This window comes from Uloborus diversus, chromosome 2, assembly GCF_026930045.1.
Source record: "Uloborus diversus isolate 005 chromosome 2, Udiv.v.3.1, whole genome shotgun sequence".
In the NCBI taxonomy this organism is placed as follows: Eukaryota; Metazoa; Arthropoda; class Arachnida; order Araneae; family Uloboridae; genus Uloborus; species Uloborus diversus.
This window is the reverse complement of record NC_072732.1, coordinates 141160149-141184993: the sequence shown is the minus strand read 5'-3', so window position 1 is coordinate 141184993 and position 24845 is coordinate 141160149. Positions and strand designations below refer to the sequence as shown.

Below are 24845 nucleotides of genomic sequence, written 5' to 3'. Positions count from 1 at the left end.
GTCACTTCTAATTTTTATAATGCATATATTTTCTGCTATGAGGCACCGCCAAATTTTCGTACAGATATGTTAATACGCAATTATCAAGACATTTTATTGCTTCTCTTTATGAAGAAACTTAAGGGGGAGCACCAAATAAATTTAGTGCCCAGTGTCTTCAAAAACTTTAGTCGGGCCCTATGCAGGGTCACTCTGTAGAAGCATTTTTGTACCCCGTCACAAGCAGTTGTAGTTTAGTTTGACTATGAAAATATTGTTTGACGAATTCATTCACATAACCAAAAAAAAAAAAAAAAAGCGCTATGTTGCGAGAAGCGTGAATGTTGTCTTGCCCTTGAGGCCAAAAACACAAAAAAACTGAGTATACCGCTTATATGGTTACTTTTCATTTGGCTGTTTTTTCAGTCCTTATGATTAAATTACTTATTTAAACATCCAATATTAAAAAATACAGTATAACTTCAGTAACCCCACTACCCCCGTTAACTAGACATTTATTTTTCTTTTGGTTGACTCAATGCCAATTTTAATGGACGAAAACCGCTCTAACTTGACACCCGTTGCAGAAACCCCTACAAGCCGACATCCAAATTGCTATTCTAGTTCAATTTTTGCTACCAATATTCTTTCATATTGACCTCTTTTCAGAATTTTACGCTGCAGTTTCTTGATCAGTCAATCCCTTACCCCAATTTTTATTTTAATTCCAGTAAATTCACTACTTATAACTCATTTATGCATGCATTTATGTTAGTTTCTTCTGAGACTGTCCCCCAATTAGAGGCAATTTCATGGAGGTCCCTATTTAAAGATTTAAAGGGACAGGGACTGGAAACAATGTTATTTAAATAGATGTGTCCCTTAAAAGAGTTATTTCTGCAAATTAATTTCTTTTTTTTTTTTTTTTTTTTTTTTTTTTTTTTTATCAATTTAGGTCATGCAACTGCTGGCCGCCGTATGTGTTTTCACTGCCGGGTGCCTTGCCGAAACGGAAAGGCTATATGACAACTCTACAGTACCAGTAAATAGCACAGTAGAGTATACTGAAGAGAATCAATCGACAGCGGGAAATAAAGTAGAAGATATTGTTAAACAGCAGAGGAGAGCTCCGAGATTTGATTCTGCAAACCCCAGTCCTTGGGTTCGTGTATACAACAAACCTCCAGGTGAGAATTAATTTTAACAAGCTTTTCTATTCGTACGGCAGAATTAATCATAGAGCTATAAAAACTACATAGACACCGGAGGGTCGATGGCACAAAAATAAGAGTCCCATGAACACGACGAGAACTACCAGAGAATTTGCTGTCACAAGAAGAAATTATAAATGAAATGAATGAAAACAGATATAAAATTTCGGGCTCACGTAGTCAAAATAAGTAAAAGTCTTTTTAGATAATGGAGTTGTTTCCTTGAGTCAGAAGTGCTACTTTTAGTCACTGAAATTGATAGAACAAGCAAAAAAAAAAAAAAAAAACATGGAGCCAGAAAAACTTTTGTTTTCCCAACAGTTATTTTTTATTTGATATTTTCTTTAAATATCCGATTTTAGAAATAAGGCGTGGTCTTTATGGCGTCACAAGTGATGTACTTTGACGCACTATACCATTGCTACATCAAATATTTATAAATAAAAAAAAAGCTTGCTGAGTTTTATCCTTTATTTTTATTTTTGTACCTCAGAGCCAGAGATTTTGACGTAAGTCCAAAAATGGCGATTTTCTGTTTAATCGTGCATGGTATGTAGAATTCTATTTTGCATGGTGCGTGCGCCAGACAAAAGTTTTTCCTCCCTCCTCTAAAGTTGCGATTATGTGACTTACGTTGTTCTGGCTCTGAGGTACAAAATTTAAACTGTGAAAAACAAGTCAACAAATATTAATCATTCTATCTTCTAAAATGAAATTCTATCTCTAAGCATGAAATTCTAGGATTCACCACTAAATTGAAAAATTTGGTGACTTAGATCAAACGTCATATTTGCCAACAACACCATGTAGGGACTCACTTGAATAGTTTTTTGAAACGTCGTTTTATGAACCACTAGCACTGTCTTTACATTATTTTTAGCTTTTATTCAAAATAAAGATGTAACAGAAAATTTTCGACCTACATAATGCATGGCGAATTTCTTCTCAACAGGTGCTAAAGCTGATACATATTTTAACTACGAAACCAGGGGCAATACCAGCGCTCACACTAGTGGCGAGATCTGGGAATCTTTCCCTGAAAATGCTATTTATGACAGTCTGCAAACGATTGATAGAGGAGATGTGGACAACCAGCCCATAAAAGACATCCTCCGAGTAAAGCCAAACAAAGAAAATGTCGCAAGTGCTCCTTCTGCAAACAGTCCAACCGCGAAATCTCAATCAGACCCACCAAAAACAGCAGGAAAAGTTACGAATTCTCCAAATACAGCAAATGATGCAGAAAAGAGAGGTAGGAAAAAAAAGATACAAATCGCTTCATCTAACTTTTGCTAATACGTTTATTTATTTGAGCATAAAAATAAAATCCATTTCAAACTTAGGGTACTTAGTGTGGCCTAAAGGTGATAAACCTTCTGCAGCTTGGAATCCGAGTGATACAATCGCAACTGACCAAAAACAAGCAGATCCAGCGATTGAAGACATAATGCCCAAAGATGGCAGTCGTTGGAAAGTAAGAACACATCACTATTTTTCCCTTCTCTTTTTTCAGATTAATAGACTTGTTTCTTAGTTAAAATAATGTGGAAAATACCCCTATTTGAAAGATTTTTTTTAATTGTTTAACGAACTTAGATTTTGTATTAAAGACTAAGGCGAGCAAATAATAATGTTGATAGGTTTTTTTTTTTTTTTTTTTTTTTTTTTTTTTTTTTTTTTTTCAGGACGCATTGTTTCGAGCAAATTATTTTGTTACGTGTAAAATCCACATAAACAATATTCTTATTCTATAATAGCAATGGATAGCATAAGTAGGCTCGGTCGCTCAGCAAATCATGTTGAATTACAATCGAACCTCCATATATCGAACTTCCACATATCGAAATTTTCTATATATCGAAATCCAAGCAAATTTCTATGTTCATTACATAGAAAAATTGTTTCTATGTATCGAAAAAATCTCTATATATCGAATTTTTTTTCGAGACATTCGTAGATTTTTTTCCTTTTTAGACTGTTTGTCTCATGAAAAATAAAGGTTAGGGGAGAAAATTATGTTCACTAAAGGTTGCTACGAAACTCATAAGGAATTTGGGGTTGAGTGGTGTGTAGATAGGTCGTTGTTTCGTTCTGGAGTTCTTAAATTCCATCAAATTTATTTCAAATATCTTAGTTGTAACCAGTAACATTGTAAAATCAGTTTCAAGTCATCCCTTTTGTATGTTGATTATCGTTCCTAATCGTTTTAGCTGCAGAAAAAGCATTCAAGTTAAGTAGATTGACTTTTTACTTTTCTCTCAATTACATTGTAAAAAGGAAAACCCCCTAATGTTGCGGATCAAGTTGAAGTGCCGAAGAATGAAGATGTATGAAGATGCAAAAATGTAATTTCTGTTATTTTTTTTTAATTAACTTTCATTTAATCCGATTCTCGTATCAATTAGAAATTAGGTTTCATACACGAAAATTAGCTTTAATTTTAATGGTTTAGGATATTTTTAGGATAAAATAAGATGTTTCTATATATCGAAATTTCTATATATCGAATTTTTTCCGTCAATTTGCTACTTCGATATATGGAGGTCCGACTGTATATTCATAAATAAATTTTAGAACAACTAATCTAAATTTCACTTTGATTGCATCAGATTTTTAATGCTGGAACAAAATGCAAAGATTTAACCCCTAATAGATGTAGATAATAATTTAATTGGTAAAAAATATATAGACATCCTATTCATATCAATTTTGCATTCTGACGGACAGCTCCAGCAGGACAATTCGTCATCCCACGCGTCAGAAATTACTACAGACAGGCTGCAGGAGCAGTGTTCCGATTTTAAACGCTTCCGTCTGGCCACCTAAAACCCCAGACGTGAACGTTATTGAGGACATCAAAAAAAAAAAAAAAACGCTCCCTGCAAAATAAAGCGCCCTTTACTTGCACTAGTTTGGATTATTGGATTGTCCTGTTGGATTTGTAGTATAAATTGCCTCTAACATTACCTTAGACATTAGTAGAGCACATGTCACCTCTTTTTAGAGGACTTCTGCGTGATGGCGGGAACTCAACATAATAATAAGGAAATATACCTTTTTTTTTTGTCACTTCATTGTACTATTTTACCAGCCTCCTTTAAATTTGCTTATAGGTGATTGGCGATGGAGGACAGGAAGGATGGCAGGTTGTGGACGATAAAGGAGATGTGGAATGGAAAATCGAATATGATCAAGGTGAGTGGCGAGTAACTAGCGCGGGTGATGCTCCAGCTGACGTGGAATGGGCTGATCCAGATTACTTGTGGGAACCAGCCGATGGATCTTTATCAGAAGAGGATGACTACAGTTGGCCAGTGGATGATTATGCATACGTTTCACCTTGGGCTGATCCTGGACAGTATGTGAGAGGTTCTGGTAACTATTCTTGGCCTGCAGCTGGAGATGGGAATCTAACTGGAGAACATGTTAAAGCATCTGGAATCCAAGTGCAGCCAATTAACACAGGTTTGAAAACTATGCGTCGTAAAATAATACTTAAAAATGGTTATTTAGCTCAGCTCATTACTTTGTTCATTAAAGAATTTTAATACCAACAAAAATTTGATTAAAACTATTTAATAGCTTTTTAATATCAGTCGCCTTTTTTTTTCCTTTGCTAAGAATTACCGACTGGTTCAAAAGCTGAAACATTTAGACGGATAAGAATAGGTTATTAAATCTCGTAAGCTAGCCTGTCATTAAAATTTTTCCGGGAGGGGGAGGCAAAAAGTCTATACTCAATGCATATTAAATTCAAAAAAACTAATGAAAACACTCCTACTTATATGCAAATACATTAATTTCGCAAAGCCAGGCAAGCAGTTGCCCACCCCCCCCCCCCCCCCCCCCGACTCCTCTAAACGACGGTCTTTCGCTCCTGAGATATTGAACAAAGACAAACCAAATATTGTTTTTCTTCTTTCTAGCTTTTTATAATGGAATTTAACCCAGGCGAGACAGATCTCTTACGCACTTTTCAGGAGTATCCGGAAGAACACGAACTGCAACATTGGTCACTAGCAGCTTACAACTTTGAAAACGGGATCTGGAACCGAAAGGAAAATATGACATGATGGAAAGAATTTAAAGGCCGACCGTATATCTTTGCCCTTGACAGGATTAAAATCCAGGTCTCAGCTTTGCATCTCAACACTATAGTCATCATACGTCTATGGAAAATCTATTCATTATACAATCCTTATGCGTGTTTGTGAAATACATTAGTGTAATTGACTAATTGTTTCAAACAAAGAAGGATTTCGAAAACTTTTGCACGCGTCTCACATACAGCTAAGAGAAAGAAACTAGGAAGTAATTAGAAGAAAAAGGAGACCATTTTAACATTAATAAACATTTTCATTAGTCCACCTCTTCTTAAACTTTTTAAAGGTTGATTGAAATTCGTTATTATTTACACTTCTTTTTACAGCTCGCAATAAGTATCAGTTTTTAATGTTATTTAATTCTCACAGATTGGCGAATCGGAAATCCCACCGGCAACACGAACATCGAAAAGACGGAAAGAATACAATTTGGAACCAGACACAGAACACAATCTAATGACAACATAAGATCAAATCCAGCTGAAGATAGAACAGATAAAACTGAAGACTCAGACAAATTAGATCATACTGACATTTTGCCAGAAAATAAACCTCAAGCTGATGAAGTAAGAACGGACGCTAAATCTTGGAATCCGAATGCAGTTGCTGTCAAAAATGGACCTGAATGGGTTCAAGGATACGGCAGTAAGACATGGGAAGGGGACAATACTGGATGGAATGTAGCTTACGGTGGTGACACCTGGCTTGCTGCAAACAAAGATCTGAGCTCAGGACAATGGGTTCCGAAAGCAGTGGCAGGTAAAAGTGCGTTAGATGAATTGCAATCAATCATGTTTTTATATTCTTTTATAAAGTTTACTTGCAGCATTACATTTAGTAAAAACATTTAATGAAATGTTTCAAACTTTTTACGGAACAAAATTTACAAAAATTACAAATATTTTAATGGCGTCATTGCCTGTTCTTTCATATAGGTCAAGTTCAAGTTTTGCCACAGAAATTAGTTGTTGATCCTGGAATACCAGGAAAACTTGAAAATCCGATTCGAGCTTGGGGCACAGGCTATGGAAGCAAAACATGGAAAGGAAATGAATGGAATAGCAATGTTGTTTGGAATACAGGATTTGGAGGTGCGTTGCCTTGGAGTGCGGACAACGTAACATGGACATTCCCTAATAATCAGAATGAATATGGGTACGAAGGCGAAAACAAGAAACCCGTTACATGGTCTCAGCCTCTACCTAACAGCAATGCCAACTTGAATGAGACTCCAGGCTCGACTCTCAAAGTGGATGGTGTACGAATCAAGTGGCCTTCAAGACCTATAAGTGGTACTGTTAAGAAATCTCCTCCAAACAGAAGAACTGAAGGAGAAAGTTGGGGAGATGATTCCAGTTCTGGAGGAGTTGTGTGGAAAGTCCAGAAAGCAAATGATACACCATCTAATGAACCGACAGGTAAAAATCATAGATGTCTTTTTTGAGTTTACAAAAATTTTAACATTTTGCACATCATTAAACTAAGGTAGGTGCGCCAAATGTGGCCCGTCTTCCTAAGGTAAACCACCCTCAATAAGTAGAATTAATATATTTGTTTGAATCATAAAACGGTGATACGACTGTATTGTAAAACATGCAGCTGCAGTGCAAATAGCTGAATTTGAAAATTAATTTACATATGTTTAAATTGTTAGAACTTTAAGTTAAGATGCATTTTCTGAAAGATAATTTATTTCTTCAAGTACATTCACTTTTACTGGGATAAATTTGACAGATTATTAATTATATTAAAATATTGTGCAAGTGAAGCATGGTAGAGTTGCATTGAAAAATGTATACTGTATTTCTTTGTTATTTTTTTTTAAATTTAAGACTAATTGCTCGTCTAGAAGTAAAAATAGTATGCCAATAATGTTTTCCACATATTACAAGTGATTTCAACACATGGGCCTCCTTTGCAACACAATACTCCAAAGGGGGCACACAAGCTATAGCTTTGAAATTGGATTTTATCGTACAAAAAAATTGCACTTGTGTGTGATAGGTGAGAACTTCATCTTAAAAAAATCAGCCGAGTCCACATAACCTGAACCTAACCTTTCAGGTCATTAGACCTTCCTGACCTTTAGGTTTTTGCATTAACCTGAAAGTTATGCAATCCCATCAAATCTTAACTATGGATACCTTTAGCTCACTTACCTTGTACGAAGTCTGATAACTTAGTACTGCCTAATGGCAATTTGAGTACAGCAAAGTTCAATTGAAACAGAAATTTGATTTGAATTCATCATGTTAAATGACATTAACTAGAAGAAAAGTAAAAGTTAAAATTTAAATTTAAAGTATTTAAAACCTTGTATTTGCAACGTTTTACAATCTAATCTTATTTGCAACGTTTTACAATCTAATCTTATTTTATATAACTCCCCATTATATTTTTTTTCCTCAGGTAATAAACAAGATTTGTGGAAAAGTGGTGGTGATTGGAAAGCTGGGGCACAGGATCAAGATGGAAAAGCAGCACCTGTCCCACCAAAAACAAGTGCTCCTCCAAAAAGCAGTAATCTGTTAAGTGTTGCATGGAAAACAACAGGAGATTCACCAGTTGATGCCGTTCCAGTAGTAAGGGCACCATGGAATCAAGTTCAGTGGCCAAATCGCGATTCCAGTAATGGACCAACATGGACTTTTGGAGGTTGTAAAATGACCATCAAATGTGGCGTTCCTGAAAGCGATGATGCTGATGATAGTCCAGAGCTAAATATTTCTGACGACAGCGACTCTTCTATGCCACCCACAGATGCTCCACCAGTGATTTCTCCAAAAGGATGGCCAAAGAAGCAGAATAAGGAAAAAAGTTGGATACCCCCCGCCAAAACGTTGGTTTCCACCAAGTTGGAAGAAATCAACACCAGCTCCAACAACCATGACGTGGCCACCAACGACACCTCCTGTTATGACAACTAAAGCTTTGCCAACACCACCTCCAACGATACTTTGGAAACCTCCTCCAGCACCAGTAGGTAAAAGTTGGAAGCCGCCAACAAACTTAAAATGGAAACAGCCTCCGCCTAATATAAAATGGAAACAACCTGTTCCACCTACAACGATAATGATGACAGAAACAACGTCACCACCACCACCTAGTATGAGCTGGAAACCACCGCAATCTCCTCAAATGAGATGGAAAAAGCCTGGATCGAAAAAAATCGAAGAGCTGGAGACCACCACCAACGAAAAGCTGGAAACCTCCAACCTCAACATCAAAAACTTGGCAACCATCTATAGCCACACCGGTACCAGACACGTGGCCTACAACTAAACCTGACTGCAAGGACAAGACTGACACCACTCAACCTCCTCCAACACCAACTATCGAGGAAGAAGATATGTTAGAACCACCTCAAATCATCATAATAACGAAACTCCCTAGTAATGCCAAAATAGCTGTTCCACCAAAAAGCCCTGAAGTGTCAAAAGAGGACAAAAATAAGGCATCTTCACCACCACCGCCAGGGAAATGGATTTTTCCACCACGAAAAGGTACTTCAAAGAAAAGCAAGAATAGGAAAGACAAAAACATTCCTATAGGGGGTAGTATATATAAATGGCCTTCTCGACCATCAAAATATTCTAAAGCTCCTGCTAAGCCAAAAGGATGGCCGAAAGGAATACCATTTCCTAGCTATGGTTGGCCAAGTACAAACATGCGAAGATTAACGACAAAGAAACCGGCGTATGCTGCTGGTTGGAAACCTCCTAAATATGTTAAGCCAAAGACATGGAAACAACTGTTTAAGAAATTCGTAAATGGTAGATAAATAAATAAATTGTAAATTATTTTAATGTGAATAAATTAGCTATGATGTTTTAAACGTAATTTGTATGCCTAAAAAAAGCTTGTGCTGCTGACTTTTGAGGGAGGTCGGATTACCGTATGACTTTCTTTGCCTTCCTGTATTGGTTTGTAATATTAGTTCAGCATCCTATCAAATCTGTAAAATTCATTTAGTTCAGAATCCGTTCAAAAGGGAACAGATTTTGAAACAGCCACCTTCAATTCAAGGTCTGATTTCAATTTAAAAAAATTCTGCTGCTCAAAATGTGTCTCTGTAAGGGTTGAAAAAATGGCCGCAAACTTACTTAGAAGAAGGAAGGTTTCCATTTTGAAGCTACAATACATAATTTTAGAGCAAGAAAACTAATCTTCCGCAGCAGTAATTAATGATTTTTAGCGAAAAAAAAAAAAATAACACAAAAATAGATTTAAGGGAAGAATGAAGTTTGTTTCGAAGCAAGAATTTCATAGTTCTAAAAAGTAAAAAGTTTGTTTGAAAAGAAATTAAATAAGACAAATAAAAAAAAAGAAAAGAAAAGAAAGGAAGAAAGAAAGGAACCAGAGTATTGGAACAATAAGTTTGAATTCAGGATGAAATATTTTAGTTCTTAATATCAGGACGACTTGACAAAAATTGTCTCAGTTTATTTTTGCTAACTTTTAGACCTTCAACAGATTTATTGATTCAGTTTTTCAAATCAAGCTGTTCAGCTAATTCATGTTCGACATCCAATGTAACTAAACCATTAAATTTATCTTGGAGGAGAGGGAGTTGTGTAGCATAAGAAATATTTTATTGATTTTTAACATGAAAAACATATCCATCCACTAGCTACTTACTAGCAAAGACAGCGAAATTCTTCAACTAATCTCAAGATTCAGTGTGATACCAAGAGTTGAAGTTCGAGCTAAATCTTCAACTGGGTTTGGCTTTTTGCCTGATAAGTCTAACACAACATTATTTCATCTGATAGACAGAGGTATTCAACCTACTACACTTAGAGGAACCCTTTGAGTTTACCGTTTTCTTAAAGGAACTTCCAGATCAAAAAGCAGAAAAAATAGGATACATATTGACATTCGCCCACATACATGGGGGGGGGGGGAGCGTGGATCGTATAGATAGGATAGGCATATAAGTTATACTGATTAACATATGCGAAGATAAAGAGGCACTGTTAATTATTTTTATTATTCAAAATTTAATCATAATGAAGTGACATTTGAAAAATCATCTTTAGACAAAATCTAGATTGCTATATAATTTAACTAGATTTTAATATTACGTAGCAAAACATTAGTGAAAAAACTGATTTTGAGAAATGATGTTATAAGAAAAAAAAAGAACATTAAAATGCATGTGAAAAGAATATGAAAAACCTGAAGGAGGGGGGGGAATCACAAAGAAAAATATTTTTCAAACTAGCTAATAAAACTATTTAAAAAACTAACATAAATGCCAAAATTTTAAGAAAGGCTAAAAAAAAATGGAAAAAAATGCCTGAATTTGGGAAATTTGCATTGTTAGCAAATATTTATTACTAGAGCATTAGTAGAATTCTTCGATTTTTTCTTTCTATTGCAGCCTAAATATTTACAATTAAAATTAGAGAAAATTTTATTCTCTAAAATCTTAAGAAACCCAAGAGAAAGACTGGGTTTTACAGGTAGTATTGGCCTGAATCAATTCAGATGCAACTGGATTTAAAATTTCGAGTGGGCGCGGCAAAAAATGAGCTTACTAGTTCTCGACTATCAAAAAATATACATGATAGAAAATAATGGTTAATAGAAAATTATTCATGTCTAAGTTACAGAAATCACATAGTAAACTAAAACGATCAAGTTTTCAGAATCGGATGCTATCGGATTTTGAAATGCGTAAAAAAAAAAATCGGGACTAACCGTTATCGTTGCAACACAGACGTGTGTCGCGACAGTAACGGACTAACGACAAGCAGAAAACAGATCAAGAGTATAAATTTATGACTCACCTGCAAAAAAAAAATCGCACTTTTGGGAGCAACTTTGTTTGATATGAGACAGAAAAGTACAATTAGCAGCATTTTGTAACAGCATCGGTGATTCGCGCAACTGACACATCCTGTGCATTTAAATTTGTCTTTTTTTTTTTAATTCTTTTATTGATAATTTCAGCTCTATTTTAATTAGTTTTACTGACTAAATTTGAAAAAAAAATCACAAAACAAAACTTATAAAGAGACATAGAGAGGGTTGAAGATACAGTGCAGAACCTTTTATCCGGGAACCTAGAAAACCGGCAACCTTTTGCCGATTTTTCCGCCATTTTTTTAAAAATGCGCATTTTTGGCAATTTTTGAAAAACTAAGCATTTTTTCGAAATACCTAAAAGAATACGAGGGGTTTCTTAATAAATACCATATTACTCATCTATAATTCGGGAAAATGTTTTCAAAAACGAACTTCAGAGGGTTATCCTTAACGCGGGGCAAAATTTCCGAAATATTTTCTTGAATTAAAAAGTACACTCATAAGTCTAAAATTTTCGTGTTTTATTCCAACTGAATACTAAAAAAATGAATATTGTCACATTCTAATGCAATATTTTATTGAATAGTCTCTAATTAAAGCCGTTTGGAGCGTAAGTGACGTCGGAAAGGCCGGAAACCAGATTTGCGATTTTTTTGGTTGATGGTGGAATCTAGAAATCGTTAAACGTAAGACTCATAAATCAAATTTCTATTGGTATCAATAACTACCGTAATCGCAAACACCAAGCCTTTACAGGAAATCAAAAAAGAAAAAAAAAAGCGCTTTCATGAATACAAATTCTTTCACACACTATAGTCGAAAAATCGCACATTTATGTTCAAAAACTTGTTACTTGCCCTTCCCTTCATTTCATTTTGATTTAAAACATGGAAAAGTGGTTTTTCCCCCCTTTTCAAAATGAATGTGCGGGTCTCAGGTCTTATGGATAACTTTCAATAATAAGCATTTCCGAACTGTTTTCTTCTTATTTTAATATGCATTACTTTTTATTATAGTAATTTAAGTTTCACAAACGAACGGCCAATAGCGCTTTTTAGCGATCCAGAAAACCGGGAAATTCAGATATCCGGGACAGCGATGGTCCCGAACTTTCCGGGATTCTCTACTATAATTCCTCTCCAGGATGTTTTTCAAAAGGCTGTGTAGCAATAGCCAAAAGTGTTGAAGTGGATACATGTAAATAATACAACTTTACAGGCTTCAAAGCTACAAAAAAAAAAAAAAAAAAAAAGTTCGTTGTATACTTTTAAACATTTTCTCGTGATGAAAAAAATTCTTCTAGATATTCGAGTAAAAATGCCTCCCCTTCCGGTTCGTCTAGTCCTAGGGTTGCACTCAGGTCCAGAAACACTCAGACTTCATGTGCTTGTTTTGAACTAGAATGGTTTTATGCAAACATGATTGTGAGAAATCTTATGCACTATAATATTTTTTGTTTATCCCCTTTTCGAAAGAATAACCTTTCCAACTTAAAAAGCATCTAGCTTTATTTTGGGGAAGACGTTTCAAAAGCAATAATAAAGTCTTTGACATAAGTATACAAAGCAATGTTACGCATCACAGTTTGAATTTCAATAAGTGGACATAAAAAGCATAATATATATTTTTTAACTGCTAGAATGGGTTCTTAAAAATGTCATTAAAATTAAGCAAGACCAGTCTGTTACATACATTAATCTAAAAATAAGATCTAAAGGTAAGACAATCTAAAAATAAGAATTCGTGAATATTATCGCAAAAACTCAAAATTCAGGAAAACAAGATAAATGGTGTCCTTCTTCTGATAGAAAAATAAACTCAACACATTTTACTTCCTTTACTGTCTTTTATTCACAAAAAATTCTCACTCAAACATCTACCTAAATTTCCATTTTGCTGACTCTCGAAGGAATGTTGAGTTGTTTTTGGGGTTGACTGCATGTAGATCTTATGTAATTAAAAACTGGGTGTATGTATCTATATTTTCATCTATGTTTGAGTTTCTTTTCCCGAACACCAGTGAACTGACCATCGAACCAGGTATTGATAGATTCGTATTTTTCCACTCTTTATGTCTGGTTATTTAACAAAATCCTCCGATGATAATTAGAAGAGATTATCAATTAAAAACTATATTAATTATGATACTTATATTTCGGCATAAAATCCCTATTTTTCAAAGGCTTTCCTCCATTCAAATTGTTATTCAGTGCTTCATCTCAACTTTCCGCATCAATGCTGATATTGAAATTTATAGCCTGAAGAAAATAATAGAGAAGAAAGAAGTATTGCCATTTTTTTTTCTCAAATATGAAGAAATAAAATTCTGGCTTTTGTTTTGAGGCTTTTCCTGTAATCAGGGAATTTATTATGTTTCCTTTCTGGTTATTTTTCCGCAATCTGCCACAAAATTTTAACTTTTTTTTCTTTTTTTTGTTCAAGGCTGATTGTTGAACACACATGTCACTTGACACAACTTTTATTTTCAAGGTGGACCGTACAAAGCCAAGCAACGAAGCTAGTATATACTCAGGGGGTAAAATTGTTTGGAGGATCAAAAATATTCACTTTACTGACCAAAATTTATAAAATACTGACCAATACTGGCCCACATACTGACTAAAATTTTAAAAATTAACAAATTTTGGCATAACAAAAAGAGTATCATACTTAGTAAAATAGATACTAGCTTTGTTTGTAACGTGCAGCAACATAATGTAAAGCTAATTTCATACATTTTTTGACTGAAAGTTTAGTTTAATTCATATATTTATTGTATAATGAATAAAACTTTCCTGAAACTAAAAAAATTAATTAAAAAATATCTTGCAACTGTTTAAAATATTTAGTGATTGAGAGGACTTTTTCATTCACTTTTTTTCCTTGGAAAATTCACTCAAAAACAACTCTTAAGAAAAGTTGTGAAATCAGGAAATATAAAGTTGAAAAAATAATATAAATTGTACATTTAACTCTGTTAATTTTTAGTTAAAAAAATCGTTTAGTAAAACACAGAACACAAATTTAGAATTTGTTTTAATTACTAATAAGCAAATATTTTTGCATAAAACTTCCCCCCTATCTCAAAAATCAGGGCCGGCTCTAGTTCTGCAGCCCTAGGCAATATTGACAAGTGCAGTCCCTCCTCCATTGAATAATATAAAATTATAATATATTAAATAAGATAAAAATTGTAAAGTGCTTACAATTAAATTGAGTTTCTAGTTAAATTCCATACTAGATTTTGAATATCCAAGGACTGGTACACACTTTAAATTATCATTTTTAACATTAAGGCTGCTCTTCAGTGAGGGAAAACATTGAAGTTAGGGTGTAAATGACTTTCTTCCTTGAACGACGGGAGTGAACCTGAATTAAGTGATTGACACTTCAACAGCCAATGGAGTGGACGGTAACCGATGTAAGGCAGGAACACGTGACCTGTCACAGCTGTCATTGTTCTGGAGGGAAAGGAACCCCTAAATGACCCCCGTCGTCAAGAGCAATCAGGGAAATTAGCTGGCGGCCAAAACCTCACTTGAACAGTACCGACGCGAAGGTTGAACAGAACAGAAAATAAAGTCAGTACCAAAGGGTCTGCGGTAATTTTTGAAACAAAGATTCTTTTTTTTTGGATATGCGTTCCCAGATTTTATATTCATGAAAAATTGATGAATGAAATGAAAATTTATCATAAATTGAACAGGAAAAACGATTGTCTTATTTTTTTTTTTTTAAACGATGTTCTCAATTACCACGTCCGAATCTTATTTCGTTCATAAAGCTAATTCGTTTCTTGGCCGAAGTTTAATTAAAGAATGCAATTTTTTGCGTTAGGATAGGATTATATATATATATATATATATATATATATATATATATATATATATATATATATATATATATATATATATATATATATATATAAAAGGGAAAACATAAGAGGTATAAGCTTAGTGTAAAACTGTGGTGTAGTCCCGGAAAAAAAGGGTGAGGGGTGAGGAGGGATGATTACATATCGGTTATCGGATATTTACAGTCAAGAGGTGGAACGATGCTGATTTTATTTTTAATTATTGGGAGGACGGCAGAAATGGCGTAATCGGAAAACAATTTCTGATCAGGATATGGTTACATTTCAAAGAGGGGGGGGGGGATCCCGCTATTTTTAGTGTATATATATATATATATATATATATATATATATATATATATATGTGTGTGTGTGTGTGTGTGTGTGTGTGTGTGTGTGTGTGGTCGAAAAAGGAATACTTCTGCAATTCGATGGAGGATATGCAACGCTGAACTGACATTTTTGTTAATTAATCAATTAATATTTTAGATATTTATTTATATTTTTCCGGTGATTCATCATGCGCAGGGCTGCATTTGTTTACTATCAGTAAACAAATCATCCCGCAAAAACATAGATAATCAGCATGGTGACTAGAGCAGCATACACAAGACTAAATGATTAATATACTTCTTAAAATTGAAACTCTTTTTCAAAAATAATAATAATAATGATAATATTAATAATAATGATAATATTAATAATATTAATATTTTACGCATCAGACGAAAAGTGCAACAGGCTATAATAATAAGTAGTTGGTAAGTCTTTTATTGAAGTGTATTTTCGAAGCACGCAGTTACATGATGTTTGAGAACAGGGGCGGCAAATAGGGGGGTCAAGAGGGGGCGGTCGCACCCCCAAATTTTTTTAAGCAGAATGATAGAAAATGGGTGAATTCAATTTATGTAAGTCGGAAATCAATGTTCATTAAAAAAAATCTCGCTGGTTCTCAGTAACTATTTGATGAAGCTCGACACATTCCCAGACTAGAAAAAGTGTTTTTCGTTATTTGGATGATAACTTAGAAATTCAAGAAGTATTTTTCGGCCTTTTCTCGGCTAAATATTTCATACTTGTGTGCCCAGTGTAACGATGGTATGTCCAATATGAGAGGCTCGTGCAAAGTGGTGTGGCTGCATGGTTTTCTCAAGAAAATTCCTTGATATTTTACATTCACTTTTACGCTCATTTTTTAAGTGTATATTTATTTAATGAGTGTTCATCGCTTTCTTTTGCTAGAAACACGTTTTAGCTGCTCAATGCATTATCTGCTTTCATAGAAACTTCTTAAAAATGCATGTGCTTATTGAATTAAAAAAAAAAAAACATATCAACAAATACCTTTTATGGGACTCTATAGTTATGCAATCTCGAAGTGACACAAGATGGTCTTCAAGAGTTAAAATCATAAAAACCTTTCTCTATAACTTCAAAGCAGTGATTTGACGACTGTGAGAATTATTGCAAAACGATTCTTTCAAAAGCTCATGCCCTTCAAAGCATGTATGACTTCGTTTGAATTTTTATTCAATTTGTTTCTATTGCGGAAAGTGTTTTAAAAATGCTTTACTCTATCAAAACATCTTCAATCCGCCACACTTAATTTTCGGACTATTCAAGCCACAGTTCAATCTACAATTGATCTGTGCGTTCATACTACCATAGTTAAATCTGCAATTGAAATTGAAAATAGATTTTACATAGATGCATATTTCAATCAATGGTGAAACGTTTTCAAAAAAATTCTTCCTCCGAGCCAATTTGAAAAAGGTGCTAAAAAAAGAAAAATCCACATGATGATGTGAAGTCAAACACTGATTTTTTAATATTTTGTATGAAGTAATAGATTGTTTTTCGAATAAAATTAACACAAGATTTGATGATAATTATTTTTCTGCATGGTTGGCTCTATATTATCTGGATTGGATTTTTTGAAAACGAAAAATAAAATGTTTCAATTATGAGTAAAATTTTTAGCACTAGGCAAGAAAAATTACAGGCAATATACCGACAGACCAGTTATCACATCCAGAGACTGCAGTTCCGTCCTTGTTGTGGACTCTTCAGCCTGGAATAGTGAATAACAGAGCTGGTGGTAGATGACATCTCATTGAAGCTGAGAGTGCCCACGAGACTAGATTATTCAATGATGAAAATTAAGCTCCTTGCAATTTTTTAAGTTGCCTGTGTGATTTTGAAGAGCAAGACATAAAAAGTGTTTTCATACATAACTTGGTTACTTCAATTATTTTTTTAACTATTCCAATCAGCTCAGCTGGTAGAGAAAATTTTTTGTTAGGTTAGAGAAATATTTTCGAAGCACAATGAGCAAAAGAAAAAAAAGAAAGAAAAAACCTTTTCTATTTAGCTGTACTGGCAAAACAGCACGACACTGGGTACTGATAGTAAGACGATTCCCTGCTCTTCCGAATTCCAAAAAACATGCATTAAAACTTTTCCAAAAGGTATAAAAACTTCAGTATCGAGATGTTTTGTATGATAACTTATTAGAAAATGAATCAGAATTTTAATTGCGTCTAAGCACTAATTTTTATTCATATTAAACCGATTTTATGACCACTTCTTGTTAGCTAATGTGTGTTTGTTACCGCACTGTGATAATACATATTTAAGAAACTCGACCCCCAAATGAAATGCTGAAATGCCGCCCCTGTTTGAGAACATTTGAAAATACATTTCGTGGGTGGAATTACACGAGCAACAGGGAATTACTTGCAATAATGTACTTAAATTAAAAATACAAGCTGCAGTTTACTTGCAGTACACTTGGAACAATGTACTTCGACTTATTCAAATGCAAAATGTTAGGAGGAATAGAATAACTTTTTAAACTTTTTTTTTTCTCTTCTCAGGTCTTTTTTTTTCTAATGGTTTTCAATTTTTGGTTACATTAGTTATGCATTGCTTTCTGCGATTCAAAATAGTGATAATAACAATAACAATAATCAGAAATGCTTTTCTTTCTGCGGATACTATGGTGAGAAAAGCAACGGCTAAAAGCACAATTTTCAGAAAATTCATTCATGCTCGCATTTCGAAATTAAATGAAACCTCTTTATTACCACACAATGTTGACAGCTTCGTGCAAACGAAGTCCTAAACTTGATAGCTGCACTCAATCAAGCTTTCAATGATGCAAATTATTGCAATCAATCAAACAATCGTAATCAAACAATTACGTAGAATATTCCCTACTTACGTCAATTGTTTGCTCGTAAGAACGTGAACAATGTCTTACATACGTAATTTATATTCAGAAAAAAAAAAACAGAATTGAAAATATAATCCGACATTTGCAAATCACACACATTAGTATACTATCCTTAAAATTTAAAAAATATTTCAATTTTTCTTTTTTTGTATAAAAGTATTCATGAAGCAGAATTTATAAATTGTTGAGTGTACTAACATTTATTGCTTTAATTTTTCTAATTTTTCTTTTTACTTCCTTTTACAAAAAAGGAAGTATTGTATTCGCGAAAAAATTTTCACTCAAAAATCGCCCTTAATTTCCATTTTGCTCACCCCCAAATGAATGTTGAGTTTTTTTTTCGATTCGACCACATGCGGAAAAGTGCCTAAGAATGTATAGACACGCGAAATATCCATTTTGACCATCACCGAGGTAATTACAACGACTTTTCTCGTGACGTCTGTATGTATGTGCGTATGTGCGTATGTATCTCGCATAACTCAAAAATGGTATGTCCTAGAAAGTTGAAATTTGGTACATAGACTCGTAGTGGGGTCTAGTTGTGCACCTCCCCTTTTGGTTGCTTTAGGATGTTCCTAAGGGGGTCTTTTGCACCTTTTTGGGGGGAAATCATTGTTAATTTCGATGTAAACTCAAGTGGCGTTATAATTTGTCGGACACTTGGCGATATATCGCCAGTCTTTTGGTCGCCAAGTTTTGTCGCCAACTTGGCGACAAATTTGGCGGAGTTTTTTTTTTTTTTTTTTGGTTTCAATTTGGCCATTGTTGGTGATATTTAGAGAATAAATATTGAATCACATTAAAATAGCGAATAATGGGGAAATGACATTAAATTGGAGTAAAAGGAAGTCATGTGATGCACACATCAGCTCGTTTTGATATCTTCTCGACTTCCCGGGGAAATTTTAAACTGTTAGCAAAATTAGGGTAACTCAAATAACTCTAGAACGTGGAAGAGAAATCTGTCAGGCCCAATAAAAACTTTTTGAATGATGTAAAAGACAGAAACACATGTATCTATCTCTATTGATAAAGATGTTCTTGATGTTCTTTCGACTTTATTTTTCTATGCTTTTAATGCAAACTCGTATGTTCCACGTGTTTTCGCGAGCATGTCCCTCCTCCTGGGTGGTGAAGTTCATTTCCCCCGCCATCGACTTTACTTATTCCCGACCCTCTCGATTTTACACAATACTTTTCAGACAAAAACAGCATTCAGTCAACAACGTCCAGCATCCAGCCCCTGGAATTCATTTGAATGTAGACGTCTTGTATTCAAATCATGACTTTTACAAATATAATTCGGATAGGAACCATTTGTAGAAATAAGAAATCCAACGAGTAGGGTTCTACCACAATTCGTGATTGTGGAAAACATAATGTAAATTCAAGACGTCAAAATTCAAATGAAAGCTTATGGGCTAGATACTAAATGTTTCTTTCTTTTCTGTTTGGTATTAATTTTTTTTTTGATTTTTTTCCCCCAATTTATGAATAATATTAAGTAATGATAATGTTTCAATGAAGCTTTAACACCATTTTAAATCGGGTGTTCCAAAATATCTTCAATTTTTAAATGTGTAAATTGTAAATAAAATATGCACTTTAAAAAGCATGAGCTTTGTGCAAGGAATAGATAAAAGTCAAAAACAACGTCTTAAAAGCACAAGTAAAAGATGTAAATTATAAGTGTAGAAAATGCATTGCTTGATTGAAAACTTGTGGCTATGTATTTGTTTTTGAATCCAGGATATTAAAAAACTTTGACATTTGACACTTTGAATTAAAATTCAACTTGAAATTTTGGTTTTTCGTACTAATATTCAAGCCCAATATATTGTATTTATGGTTCAGTTCCCTTCTTGTTGTTTACCTTTTTATAGCGAAATTGAAGCTGTAAACGAAATTGTTATTCGGTTCCTTAGACTTCACTATGAACAGGCGCGACTGCACAGTGCATACACACAAATATATATTGATAAAGACCGGCTAAAATTGAAAAACCTTAGGTTTCAGGGAAATGTTTTAGACGTCAAACAAATTATTTGTCTGAGCTTATGAAAATTTCAGTGTAACACGACTACCGAAAGATTCTTCGAACATTGTGTATTCATCCAGTTAAAAACAAAATGGTCAGTGTTCTCCCCCTTCCCCCATCAGTTCCCTAATTATCTGTAAATTTAAACCAGTGGTTCCCAATCTTTTGCACGTTGCGACCCTTTTTTGACCAAGTAAAGGACCTGTGATCCCGTAGCCTACATGTCAGTAAAGTATCGCTAGGTGTGGACCTAACCTGGCAACATTGTGAAAGCTACGTTAGATCCTACATTACAAAACTGCTATGTTAGATTCGATCCACTCCCAACTATGCTGTGGTAGGAATAATGTTTCGACCGAATAAGAAACGCTACACGACCCCATTTGGGGTCACGACCCTGGGAACCCACCCCTGCTTTAAAACAATTTTTTTATACTCATTCATGCTTTAAAGAAATGCAGGTATGTATCATTTTTCTCCTTAGAAAGTTTTCAAAAGAAAAATTCAGTGAAATCCTGTTACAACGTATATCAGTATAACCAAATACCCGTTTCAACCAAATAAGTTTTCAGTCCCGATTTTGAAGTTCATTGTTACTGAATTTCACTGCATTATGAATTACATGATCAATGTGTACATACCTTGTAAAGAATTTTTTACGAGTTTGGCTCGAGAAATTATTTTCAAAAATGTTTGTCGAGCTATGGAAAGCATTTTATGCGTTTACATTTGTAATAACATAGCATAATATAGACAAAAATAGAGGAATATGGTTTTAGACCCCGGGTTTTTTTAGAAATGGTCGCATTATTTCGAACAAAGTCTCAAAAGAGTGCTGGAAATATTTTGCCAGATTTTTTATGGAGCAAAATGTCAAACAGTATCTACCACCTTTTTCAACGAAATTCATTTTTTCTCGAATTTTAAACAATCAAAGAATGGATATTTCAAAAAAGCAAAAAGTACACGACACAGATAGAGGCTTGAAAAATACTCGGAAAAAAATTTACATGAAAACTTCAAAGGAATTTGTAAAACCTTCATCCAACTTTCCCCGCAGGTTAACATTGGATCCGTCGGCTTTTAGACTCTCAGTAAAAAGCATCCTTAAATTTGCTTATAAAGTAGCATTAATATACATATTTATGTTTCTTTGGATGCACCAGCTCCATTGTTTATGCCTTCTTGATGTAGTGAAAAGTAATGGGGGTAGTGCATCCCCAGAAATAGAAATATTCATTAATGCTATATTATAAGCATACTTAAGATCATTTTAATCTTAATTATATCCGTGAATTAATTTGAATAACTCGGAAAGGTTCTTCACTGAAGGTCTGCGATGCAACTTTACGCAAAATGCGATACTTCCTTTTTTTTTAAATTTACAACGTGAATTTTTTTTTTTTTGTTCGTATCAAAAAAGTAAAAACTAAAATACACAGACATAGGCTTGAAAAATACTCAGAAAAAAAATTGACCCGAAAACTTCAAAGGAATTTTGTAAAATAACATTCAACTTTCCCCGTAGGTTAGCATTGGATCCGAAGCTTTCAGACTCTCAGTGAAGAGCACCCTTAAAGTAGTGTAACTTATGGCACTGAAACAGAAATTAATATTTTCAAAAGACTTTTAAAGCACGCAATTTGCCACCTCTAAAATCAAATTGAACCTTTTGAAAAATTCCGAACTATGTTTTGCATATCCAAGCACTGGTACACACTTTAAATGATTATTTTTTTTAGCATTTATGACACTGAAACAGATATTCATACTTTTTTTTTTACTGTTTCAATTTCGAAATTGCCGCCCTAGGCAACAGCCTACCCCAGGTGCTGGGTCTGCCAAAAATATAGCCACAAGCATAAAATACAATTCACAATAAGAATACGAATGGAGGGATTTATATCACATATCGTCGACTCAGAGCAACAGTAGGATATCTTAGCGTTATTCTTGGAATTAGATGCCTCAATGTTGCTCTGAGGCGACGATGTGTGTATAATAATGACCAGTATGTGAAACACAAGTTAGGGCAATTTATTTTAAGAACACCATGTGTTGAAATTATTCAGAAAACTAAAAAATAGGGTGTCCCATAATTACAGATTTTTGAATTTATGAATTATATTTAAGGTTGAGAAACAGTTACAAACGTAAATATGAAATTGTATTTCCATTACCTCTAGTTACTTGAGACACGTGGTTTTCCATCGTAAGTATCAAGTTACTCTTGTGTCGAAAAATATTGGCTTCCAGTTTCATGTAAGTATGGTGCCAGATGTTGTCACACTTATTTACACTGGACTTAAGTTTGGACTAAACCGATAGTTATTCCATGACATTGATATTATTCATGTTGAACTACAGATTTGTTGAGTTGGAAGCATCAGTTGGCGCTTTGTCTTGCTGAAATACAGTTTGGTCCACCCAGCAATTCCTATATAATAGAATGAATTAATAAGAAGGTCCTCTAATACTCCCTAATAGTCGAGGAAGATCATTTTCTTGATACAAATCGCCAAATACATTATTTAATTAAATCCAACGCAATAACAAACCCTACGTTTAAACCGAGCAAAGAAAATACACCTTATGGTGACAAATGGCTATCAACAATATTTAGCACTCAGAAAAAGTCTAACTTAAATGGACCCAATGAATAAATTTTACTGGTATGATTTAAGAAGCCAACGAAAAAGTTCTTTTTTTTTTTTTTTTTTTTGTAGACAGACTAGACGGAGGATAAGTAATAACTTCATATGCTTTTGGATTCAATAGAAAAGCATTTTTGGAAATTTCTAGCAAGAAAATGAACTTCCATGACTAACAGCAAATATCAGAGGGCCATTTTCTTCAAATGCAGGATTTGCTGGAAGTACCAATCTGTGTATTTCAGAAAGACAAAGCACCTACTCAATACTCATGTGCCTAACACAACAAATATGTGGTATCAATGTCATGGACTGCCTATCGCTTAGTCCAGACGAAAATCCAATGGAAAGCGTGTGGGAGCATCTAGCAAATAAACTATATGAAAATGGAAGCCAATATTTTTTGACCAAGGACCTTAAAGGAGTCATAGACCAAGCATGGAATAATTATGAACTCCCCCCACAGGTAACGCAAAACTTGATACTTTTGATGGAAAATCACGTAATTGAGGTACTTAAGGGTAACAGAATCACAAGTTCCTATTAACATTTGTCACTTTCTCAACCTTAAATATCATTTATAAGTTAAAAAACAAAGGCGGCTCTTAAGGGAGGCAACCAAACCCTCACTTCCAAAAGTAAAAGAATCTTACCTTGCACTTTAGGCAAAAACAGGAAAATGTTTCAAAGAATATATCCAGGGCCGGATTTGGAGGTGTGGAGGCCCCTAATCAGGGTTCAAAAAGATCATCATATTTTCGAAAATATCCGATACTTTGATATATATCCGAATATTTTGATATATATGTATACATCCAATATTTTCAACCCATGAAGTTCAGATATTTTGTAAAAATTTTATTGTGGAGGCCCCGGGGCAGTAGCCCTGCCTGCCTTCCCCTAAATACGGCCCTGAATATATCCAATATCAAGGGAGGGGCGGGAGAGTTAGGTTTTACATAAAACTAGATCCCAATCCAATAAAATAATTGGGAATAGAAGAAGTTCAATAAAAACGACTACCAGGTTGGCAAAATTGGCTGCTATATCAGCAATTTATTGCTTTTTTGGCATTTTTCAAAGTTTATCAGAAAATGAAAATAAAATTGAAAGTGAATATTAACTTAAAATTAATTATTTTGTAAATTCACAAAAAAAAAAATTATAAAAACGACTTTACCGACTAATTTTTTAAATACCGACTTTAACTGACTTTTATGACCAGTTTTATGACCCGATACTTAAAAACATACGGGAGTCCGAAACATCCATTTTGAGGATACCAGAGATAATTACTGCGAGTTTTCTCGTGATGTCTGTATGTCTCTTGCATGACTCAATGACGGCATGACATGGAATATTGAAATTAGGTACGTAGACACTTACAAACAACGGTACTGTCACTGAACACAGAAAAAAGGCTTCTCTTGCCATAAAATTCTTTTTTTCTTTCCGGCGGTAGGGGCGGGGGAGGATTTTTTTTCATATTTTTTTATTTAATCAATGTTGATGACCAGGAAATGGTCAGTGGGACGTCATTTTTTAAAAAAAGTCGATTTAGAATTAGTGGTGTATTAATACTTTGCACTTCAATTACAGGTCTGATGGTGCTTGTCTAAAATTTGTCTCCGGTAACATCTGCAAATGGAAAAAAAAAATTCTTTTTTCATTTTCTGCTTTTTTCACTTATTTTTTTGATGGTTCCTAAATTTTTGTGTTGCATTTGTCGTGTTTAGTGCATTCCCTCATAGTCCACTACTACAATGTTGATGATGAGTGGTTCATTCGCTCCATTTATTTTTCACATTAAATTTTTGTGCTTAAGTACCTCTCAATTCATTCAAAATCTTCAGTTATCACTACTCCCTCTATTTCAATGCACATTTTTTAAAGATCACACATAGAAAATTGCACGGCTGAACACAGAAATACAGGACACAAAATCGATTTGGATCTCGCAT

The 24845-nt window shown here is 34.1% G+C and overlaps 1 protein-coding gene across 1 annotated transcript; it reads left to right on the top strand.

Annotated features, from left to right (window-relative positions):
• The first annotated feature begins 2399 nt into the window (after nucleotides 1–2399).
• LOC129216574 (uncharacterized) lies at nucleotides 2400–8220 on the top strand. The gene is made up of 6 exons (XM_054850788.1): nucleotides 2400–2442; nucleotides 2534–2664; nucleotides 4304–4655; nucleotides 5663–6052; nucleotides 6229–6711; nucleotides 7703–8220. Exons 2-6 carry the CDS (start codon nucleotides 2638–2640, stop codon nucleotides 8218–8220), a joined length of 1770 nt encoding a protein of 589 aa, XP_054706763.1. The 5' UTR covers nucleotides 2400–2442; nucleotides 2534–2637.
• The last annotated feature ends 16625 nt before the right edge of the window (nucleotides 8221–24845 follow it).

Bases quoted from the DNA above. Each gene is read 5' to 3' on its own strand.
- LOC129216574 (XM_054850788.1), top strand. From the start codon at position 2,638: ATGCCCAAAGATGGCAGTCGTTGGAAA. The intron at 2,665-4,303 runs GTAAGAACACAT...ATTTGCTTATAG, and splicing joins AAGATGGCAGTCGTTGGAAA to GTGATTGGCGATGGAGGACA. The intron at 6,712-7,702 runs GTAAAAATCATA...TTTTTTCCTCAG, and splicing joins ACCATCTAATGAACCGACAG to GTAATAAACAAGATTTGTGG.